General features: G+C 37.5%; 1 protein-coding gene across 1 annotated transcript; it reads left to right on the top strand.

Annotated features, from left to right (window-relative positions):
• Positions 1–9,517: 9,517 nt before the first annotated feature.
• On the top strand, positions 9,518–9,837 carry LOC108060309 (uncharacterized). Its single transcript, XM_017145953.3, has one exon. The coding sequence runs from the start codon at positions 9,652–9,654 to the stop codon at positions 9,769–9,771; it is 120 nt and encodes a 39-aa protein (XP_017001442.1). The 5' UTR covers positions 9,518–9,651; the 3' UTR covers positions 9,772–9,837.
• The last annotated feature ends 237 nt before the right edge of the window (positions 9,838–10,074 follow it).

Raw genomic sequence — 10,074 nt, 5'->3', positions numbered from 1 at the left:
CAAGCCAGGAAAATCATAAAATTTTAACGAACCTATTGAAAGTTTACACATTGCCGCTTGATTTCACTGGGCCAATGGGGCTAGGGACCATGGCTAAGGTCCGGAAAGTGTGAAAAGCACCATCGAACGGCAAAGATTTTCACACTTAGACATTAAGGAAATTTATGAACAAACACACACACACACGCACGCAGGAAGGCAACAGTGATGCCAGATTTGATGATATAAAATCTATACAATTTTTACTTGCATCAATTTTCCGAGACCTAAGCCAAGCGCGAATTCTTTAGCATTTGTTTTTTTATAATTCAGTACAACACTAGAACAATTATGTGAAATTTGTAAAAGTTTTTCACAGCAAAAAAACAAAATCCATATATTTGTCAAAAACCAAAGTCCCTAATTCAAAAAAAAAAACTGTTCTTTGACGGCACAACGGAAATATTGATCCAAATATGGATTGTTATACCTTTCTGAACTCGTTGTTAAATTTCCTATCGATTGGCATACAAATCTGGACATTTTATTTTTTGGCCATTTTTCGTCAAAAATTATAAAAAAATTGAAAATTGACGAAAATTTCATTTTTTCAAGATCACCCGGAAAGTGTTATGAATTTATTTATTATTTTGTTATCTGTTCAAAACAGTGTGTATTTTTTGTGTAGGACCATTTTTGACCAAGTTATAGCAAAAAAACCAAAAGAAAAAAATTCAATTTTTTGCCAAAAAATAAGATTTTAATTTTTCACAAAAAAAAATTCGTTTTTTTACCATAATAATGGAAATATTGATCCAAATATGGATTGTTATACCTTTCTGAACTCGTTGTTAAATTTCCTATCGATTGGCATACAAATCTGGACATTTTATTTTTTGCCCATTTTTTGTCAAAAATCATGATGTACCCCCTTATAAAAAAATTAAAAATTGACGAAAATTTCATTTTTTCAAGATCACCCGGAAAGTGTTATGAATTTATTTATTATTTTGTTATCTGTTCAAAACAGTGTGTATTTTTTGTGTAGGACCATTTTTGACCAAGTTATAGCAAAAAAACCAAAAGGAAAAAATTCAATTTTTTGCCAAAAAATCAGATTTCAATTTATGGATTTATTTATTAATTTGTTTTCTGCCCAAAACAGTATGTATTTTTTGTATACGACTATTTTTGGCTAAGTTACAAGAAAAACAAAATTTTTCTAAAACAATTATAAATAAAAAAAATAATTCAAAATATTATAAATGTGAATTAGTCTTTTCTAAGTCGTTTTTAGCTAGTTTATAGTTCTGTAGCACCATAACTTCTGAGGGTCAAAAAGTGGCATCGCTGGAACGCACATGTTTCATGTTGGGGCGCCAAAAAGTGTGCTACAGGAAAATTAAACTTACCTATGTAAACAAGCCCAAGAAAAGGTATCCTGTGGGTGTGAGATTCGGTGTGTGTGTGTGGCTGAGGCGGAAGTTATGTTCAAACTTAATTTAAGGTTCAATAGCGTAACCAAAGAAAACCACACGAAACTTTGGCTGCAAAGACGAAACGACGACGACGATGAACGAGTTCCGTGTAACATAAAATCTTGTGGTTTATTAGATTTTAATAATTCACACGATTCGAGTGTGTGTATGTGGTGTGTGTGAGTGTGTGCTTGTGTGTGGAAGACACATGACAGCCCCAAAAAATGACGGGGCAGCGGGGGGTTAAGAGTGGCTGTGCATTTGAAGTCAACAAAAAACTAACTTTTATCTACTGCTCTCGTCTCAACTTTGTATCGCCTCAACCACCACCCCACGAGAAACTCACAAAATCACCCACCACCACCCCCAAAAAACACCCAAAGGTGTGTTTGTCTTAGCAGCAAAATAACAACAAAGACAACGACAAATTTGTGGCATATCAGCGGTGTGTCGTGTGGGTTCTTGTGTCCGTGTACTCAAGATTTCGGGGGGGTAAAAGGGGCAGTAGTGGGTTAAGCCGGTGGTGCAAGTGCATACTTAAGAGCATGTGCAAAATGCCACTAAAGGGAATTGATTTGCCCAGGACTCTTGGCTAAAGATTGCATAATAAGTTGACGAGGTCTGCCATTATTTTGAAACTTGGTTTTGCCCATAAAAAATGGAAGGATTTTAGAGAATAATCGTATTAAAAAGGTTAGGAAAATATAACTATTTCCTTGATTTATTTTATATAATTACTTAATTAAATACACAAAATAAAAGAAAACTAACCATCAATTTTAGAAAATCACTATTATACCTTAAAAGTTATTTTTGAATGGGGTACTATGAACTAAAATTTCCCTAAATATAAGAAAAAATTTTATTTTATTTTAAAACTATTTTTTAAAAATATATGAAAGCTAAAGCAAATATAAAATAATTTGGCAAACCCTTTTCTAAAAGCCCCAAAATGAAGCTAGCCCTAAAGACCCTCCACAGAAGCTTTTATTTCGCCTAAGTTATTGGTTCTTTAAATAACTTTTTGATCACTTTCTACTGTATTTATTTATATAACTTTTCTCTATTTTTTCTATAATTCCTTAACCAAAAACATCACCAACATTTCACCTGCTTAACCCCATAGACTAATCCACTCGAGAAGCTCCACGACATGCACTTTTGCCGGTAGTCCATCCGTTTCTGGTGACCTTTCCCTGTCGGCATTCCACCCCCTACCTCTCCCCCTCGCCCTCCCAATCGATGGATTAACCCTCTAAAGGCCGCAGAGGTTGGCATACAAGTTAACCCCATGTTATGGCATGCCTCGAATTCCTCGGCTTTATCTAAAAGTTGGCAACTTTGGCTCCCCGCTTAACAGGCATATCGCTCATGGCCCAAAAGAGCTTGTTGGCCAAATTCAAGTGCCAGGACATCAAGAACAGCAACAAAAAAGAGGAGAATGCATGGCAGGAAGGACAGGAATCAGGAATCAGGAATCACAAGGAGCACAAGGAGCTGCAGACAAGGTTTCCGCTTCCGGCGGACTCTATAAATTTTTGCCAGCTACCTGAGAGTATGCAAAAGATGATGATGCTACAAGGAAAACGAGGAAAACAAAAAAAAGGCCAGAATAAATCAGTGAAAAATGTGCAACTTATGATCAAGTGTTCCCACAAGAATTGCAAACTTTGCACAGGCCAACCAAGATGCTTTTAGGATTTTTTTTCTCTCTTTTTTTTCTTTGTTGTCTCGGGAACTGAATGTCGAAGACATCATCGAAGTTATGTGCAGGCCCGGAAAAAGAGGTTGCATAGCTGAGTTGACCCTCTGCAGTCCATAAATAGTTTATAAACTATGCTCAAAGGAGGCAGCTTGGAAAATTCAAGGGGCATGCTGTATAGAGGAAATCACTTGTAAGAGGATAATTGCATTTCACACCAATTAATTTCATTCAGCTGGGAAAAAATAGAACGAAAAACAAACAGAAAATGAAAAACCGGGCAGCGACAGAATCAATTTGAATTTCAAATTAACATAAAAAGAGGTGGAGAAGATCGAGGTCACCACTCGAGGAGGACAGCCCAAGATTTGCGACTTCAAAATTGGGGGTTGTATTATCCAAATGCAGCGGCATCAAATGTCGTCTTTCCCTTTGCGAAATACAAATTGAATTTCCCATTTAAAGACAATGGGTTGGCAAATTTTTATGGTCGGAGAAAATGCCATTGTCGTCATTTGTTATTTTGTCGAAAAATGAAAATATTATTCCCAGTGGGCAGAAAGCTCGAGTCGCGCGGTGAGAGAACTTTAAACAACAGAGACATTTAGATATCCGGCAGGAATTATAATGATTCTGAAAAAAGGAAATACTAGGGTTGTTAGAACGTTCGATAGCACTATCGATACTATCGATGACTTTAAAATGAAGGAAAATCTTTAGTTTTCGATAGTATCGATAATATCGATAGCCGTAACTATGCATTTTACACTACTACTTCCTACTACAAGATAAAGAAACCTTAAAATTTAAAACTGTATTTTACCCTCCCTTAAATTTCCAATCAAATCCTGTCTGGTTTTTTCCTCCCAGACCCAGGGGCTTCTTCCATCTTTCCATTTAACAAAAATTAATTTATTACATCAATATTTATGTTTCACTTAAATTATAATGCGTGAATGCAGTCAGCCCTCTGTCTAAACTTTTATAATATTTTTTCTCTCCACTTCTTCGACCATTTTTGCCCGCCGCAAAGCAAACACAAAGGGGGGACCCTTTTGTCTGGCTCTCTCAGACTCAGAATCGCAATCAGCCATAATAAATATTAAAAAATAGCGCATAAAGTCAAACATTTGTGGGGTGATGGGGGGTTCTGTCCGTATCGTTGATGGAAACTTTTCTAATAAAATAGTGAGCGTGGCAGCAATTGCAATTCTGTGAAATTCTGCAATTGCACAACTTTTCGGGCATATTCAAAAACCATTTTCGCCTATCAGAAAGTGTTTCAACAAATATTGACAGACCAGAAAAAAGGGGGGAGTGTTGGAAAATAGGTGGGTTGATGGGAGGGTGGAAAATAGCTGCCATAATTAACAGTTAATATTGCAGAAGCGGCAAACAAAGTTTGTTCCGGTTGTTTCTATTTCTGCTATTTGACTAGAACTCTCCTCTCGTTCCGTTTCGACCCGTTTCGACTGCCGTTTAATAAGCTCACAGTTTGTGTTTGTGTTTTCCAACACTGCAAACACATATGAGGAAAATCTCCTCGCCATGCAAGCGAAACTCAAACAGAGGGGTCGGAAAATGGAGGGGGCGGGGGTGCGGAAAACCCCTTCCCAACCTCTTTCCTTGGCCTTTTTTATGGCGGCACGCTTTTTGCTCATTTTTTGGTGTCAATGAACAGTTTTAACATATTAGCAAAGTTTCTTAAAGTACACATAAATATGTTTGATGTGCGAGAACGCCAAGGAAAAGGGAAAAATTGGTATGGGTATGGAAAGGCATGATATGCTATATGGCACGGGAAAAAGGGCTGAGAAAAACGGGACACACAAGTGCAAAGGCAAACGGAATATTATGTAAGATGCCGGGGCCAAAGTGGCGGATGAGTATCGCATTTTCAAGTGCCCCGGGTGGAGCAAAAAAAATGAAGAAACAGAAAAAGAAAATAAAATACGACGAGTGCCCAAGCAAAAGCCGTGGATGCATTGAAAAGCGTGGATTTTCCACAATTTTCCATACGATTTTTATGCGGCTCAGGGGAGCTATCCGCCATCGGACTATTGAAAAATGTCTTTAAACGGTATGAAAAATATTTGTGAGCCGAATTTTAAAATATATTGATTAGCACTAGAAATAATATTTATAATTCAGATTTTAATTTTTTGCCAGATCTTAAAGCTTTCAATCAGTGAAATCTCTGGTGAATTTTAAGCACATACTCCACCTCGCACTCCTACCCAAAATACGACTTACAAATCAACTCAATAAAAACAATTTTCGATATTAAATTATCATTTTGCCCATCGCCGCTGTGGATTGTCGGCAAAACTTTCTCCTTGCCACTAGCTACACACACTCACTCACTTATATTTATGTATAGATATATGCATGTATGTATGTATATATATTCCACCACTACAACTACAACAAAAGGATGTCGTGTCGTGCCGCGTCGCTTAATCATGTCAATGATTTATAACGCTTTCAAGGAGCGCACCAAAACTCTAACTTGTCGACGCCAACTTCCCCCTCCCCCTTTTCCACCCATTTTCCCTCCCATTTTCCCAACAATTTTCCTCAAGGTGAACGAGGTGGGTGGGTGGCGGTAGGAGGAGGCCACTGAATGACTTGCCAGACAAAAGCGTAGTAACTAGCTTAGGAACCGGAGTTTGGGGCCAGGTCAGAACATAAGTTTTCCAGCTACTTATATGCCGCCATAGTCGAGGCGAAATTTATCTCACGAAAAATGATTTGGCTCATTATCAACAGGAGCTAAAGTGCAGTCAGTCCACTGAGAAAAAAGAAAAGTAAGCCGTTAGGCTTAATATTACCAAGAAAGTCTTGAAAACCAGCTAACCTTTAATTGGATTATAACCGTATGTTGAGAAAAGCATTTTTAAGCAGGAATTAAAGAAATGGAATTGTAAAGCAAAGTGTCCAGATTTTTATTTAAGCAATTTATAATAAATTATCATATTGCATGGTTTTTAAAAAGAAAATCAACTTATTTATTATTCAAAAATAATTTATAAAAGACATTTTTTTTAAGAAAAGTGTTCATAAAAAATGTGTTGGTTTTTTGTATGTTTAACTCAATAAATGAAATAATGGAATAGTTTTTTTAAAAGTATGTTTTTTGCGGTTAAAAATGAAATAATCCGCTTTCTTTTAATACGAAATGCTTTATTTTTTCAATAAATTCTTTTATAAAATATTAGCTGCTTTTTTTCAGTGTTCAAAGGACCAGAGATACATTTATAGACAAAAGGAGAGAGATGCCTTTGGAGTGAGGGACATCGAATAAACGCATAAATCAACAACAAAAACAGAAAAAATGATTTATTTTTCTTGGCTGCCTCTTCAGCTGCTGCTTCTTCTTCTACTGCCTACACTCCCCAACCAAAAACACACCCCGACTTCAAAAATTCTTCCTCTTTTTTTGTGCGACGGGGTTGGACCCGTTGTATGATTGCTTCTAATAAGTAAAGTGGGATAATGCCAGGAATTTCCGGGGGAAGAGAAGAGCTGGCTGCGTTGAAGGGGAAGCACCATAATCAGTGGGGAAAAATCGGGTAAAACTGGAGGAAAATAAATAATGGAGGTGGGTGGCAAGGTGTGCATGCCCACCAATAATAAAGTAATCAAAGTGATATGGTGTTGAGATGCCAGGCGGATGGAGAGGAAGTTCATATGGGGGCTGGATAGGATGTCAGAGGAGAGGACACAAGGATATAGGATATAAAAGGACGCAGGCGAACAATGTGGTGTTGTTATTGTTGCCAGGATTATGCCATTAAGACATGAGGCAATCGAATTATGGTCCTGGCCTGCAAATGAAATTGAATAAGGAACGCCAGCCAAAAGAGCGGAGGAGGAGGCACTGGGAAAATCCAGCTGAACAATGCCACAAAGGAGCAGGCATTTAAGGGGCCAATCTGGCGGAGAGATCTGGCAGTAATTATTATCGGCAGGGGTAAAAATATGGCTGGGGAATATTTTAAATTTATAGCTTGATATAAGGGCGAAAATTTACTAATATTTCTATTTAATCTATTATGTTTACGAACATTAAATGATATATCTAATTAGCTGGGGACATGTATTTAATACCTTTTTTCAATTATTTTCTCTTTTTTTATTATTATATTTTATTTGCTTTTGTGTATAATTATTATACCACAAAGAAAGAAAATGTTTAATATTTGTGTTTAATTTATGATGTTAAAATAAATGGATATAATTATTATTGTCAGGAGTAAAGATAAATGGGATAATAAGGGAGAAAAATAAATAATGTTTTGTTTTAATTAAATTAAATTAAATATTTACTTGGCAATAATTCCGTATTTAATGAGTTATTGAAATTATTTTCGATTGAATAAGCAATTAATTCCTCTCTAATTTGAATTTTTTGCTTTTCCAAACAGGACTAACTTTGCGCTACATGTGTTTGGTGTCTCTCCACCAAAACCCCATAAATAGTTGCTTAATTACCATCTCAAGTGCCAAGTGCACTCACCTGTTCCCCCGCTCCCTCCCACTCGTATATTTTCCCATTTCCCCTGGTTGCAAAAAAACTTCCTGCACAAAGAAAACCCAAACACACAAAACAGTTTGGAAGAAGAAGTTGAGGCAAAAGCCGAAGACAAAGTATAAAACATATGCCAAAACACCGATTGCAATTAATCTTGTGCATGTTTCAGCGCTTTCCCCATTCCGTTTTCCCCAGTTTTCCACTTTCCGCAAGAGGTAAACTGTATTGGTAAACAACAAAACGGAAAACTTGCGCTGCATTTGGTTTTCGGTTTTTACCAGGGTTGCCACCTGCAAAAAGGAAGCAAGCAATTTAGTGTGTGGTTGTGTTTTGGGTGCTGTGATCTATTGTTGGCAAAGCAAACTTTGCAGCATACTTCAAGGCGGCGCCACCCACATAAGCTGCGATTCCTGGGATATAGCCATGGATTTGTCAGTGTGTGTGTGTGTGTGCTATAGACATTTGTGAGGTATCCCTTAAATACCAATTTATGGCACAGGCAGATAAAGTCCCAAATCTGCACTTAATCTTTTGCATTGTTTAATTTCGACTCATTGAGTTGGAGCACCAAAAATTCCCCACACTTTCCCTTTGGATTTCTCTATTTCCCAGTAAGTGAGTGTGAGTGTGTGTGTGGGTGGGGGCGTCGTGTGGGCGTGGCTATATGAATGGGCATTGTTCCGGGAGGAGTGGCATCGTACTTAAGTTGCCTGGGAAATAAATCGTTGTCGACGTCTACAATGTGGTACACGGAAAAAAATAAGACGAAAAGAAAGAAAAAATGTCCTTCCCTAGAAATGGTGACCCCAAACTAGTATTTCTTAACTGAAAACTCTAAAGCCATTGCTACTTAACTCTATATTTTATTACAATTTCCATTTATATTTTAATTTGAGATGAGTAGAGTGCAGTTCTCATTGGTTTACAAAAAGGGTGACCCAAAAATCCGTTTTTTAACCCGTGACTCGAACTATTTTAAGCTTGTTGGGTTTGATTTTCAACTAAGCTGTATTTTTAATTCAAATAAAACTCATAAAGGACTTTAAAGTTTTTCCCTGTGCACGGGAAAATCAAAGGAAAATGGTGTGGGGCTTTTCCCTTTAGTGGATGGGTTTCTTCTTCTTGGTTTGCTTGTGTGTAATATTCGATGCTTCATTGCAACCACGGCAACAACAAAAACACATCCTTGCTCAACAGGCGCAACAGTCGTCCTTCCTTCCTTCCTTCCTTAACCCCTGTTCGCCCCCTAACCCCCTGTGCTCGATTTTGCGGTTTCCATGGGTGTCGCTGGGAGAAGGCAAAGCAGAAGGGGGCAATGGGGTTCCTGAATCCGGGTCTCTTGGTCCAACGCAAGTTGTTCGCTAGTTAAAACTTACAACTTGCGCGTTATTTCCTGCCACACACACACACTTACACTTACACTCTCTTTGAGGGGTTCGTTTCACCCCCTCCCCCTTTCCCCTCAAGCAACCGCAATGCCCTCCGTACTTAAGGTGTTAACGCAAAAGCTTGACTCATAAAATATTGAAAAAGCCGCAAAAACTTTGCAGCAAAAAAGCTTGGAAAATACACATAGGTAATACTGAGGAAAATGGTAGGGGCAAGGGGAAATCAGGGATCAGGGGAAATAGGAGGCCAATTGTGGCGGATTGTCGGAACCCCAAATTGAACGGTTAAGTGGCGGATCCTGAGAAACTTTCTGTTTCCTGTTTTCTTTGTAAAGAAAATTTGTATTATTAAATTTTATAATCATTTAAAAGCAAAAAAAAAGATGTAATGTCAAAATAAATATTATATTTATAGTCTAAAATATGCAAAATACATTTTCACTTTGCCTGTAACGTCAAAATTGATTTGTTCTAAGAAACTAACAAAAAATGTGGAAATAAGCTGCCGTTCTTAATTTTTGGAAGCAATATCCCTCGATTTCGAGCTCTCCAAGCTCCAAGCGATCCACCATGAACACTGATCGCCTGATCCTGCTGCAGTTCAGCATGCACTGCTTCAAGATCATCTTCATCTACTGCATCTGCGTGAATGTCCTGGAGCATCTCGTCCAGCGGGTCCAGGAAAACTGAGCGGAAAAATGTTGGGGGCCGCGAAAAAGGGATCAATAAAAATTAAGCGGCACTTGTTTTGAAAAATCTATAACTTTTTTTCTTTTTTTGCTGGCATATATTTTATATCATTGGCGGATTTCAGAACTAATTTTTTCTTGCATACTTTTTGAATACCCAGATTCCTTTCATTTTTCACTGGAGTGGGGGGATTTATTCCCCATTTTCCACATTTTCATCTCCACTCGAGTTGAAAATCGATGCGATTTACGTAGATTACGTATTATTTTTAATAGGTTTTTTATTTTTCATCTGGCATAAATT

The sequence above is a fragment of the Drosophila takahashii genome, chromosome X (assembly GCF_030179915.1).
Source record: "Drosophila takahashii strain IR98-3 E-12201 chromosome X, DtakHiC1v2, whole genome shotgun sequence".
NCBI classification, from domain to species: domain Eukaryota; kingdom Metazoa; phylum Arthropoda; class Insecta; order Diptera; family Drosophilidae; genus Drosophila; species Drosophila takahashii.
Note: the sequence above shows the minus strand (reverse complement) of the source record. Positions and strands in the feature narration are given on the sequence as shown.

What these genes read in the sequence shown, in the direction of transcription:
- LOC108060309 (XM_017145953.3), top strand. Translation starts at nt 9,652, where the DNA reads ATGAACACTGATCGCCTGATCCTGCTGCAGTTCAGCATGCACTGCTTC.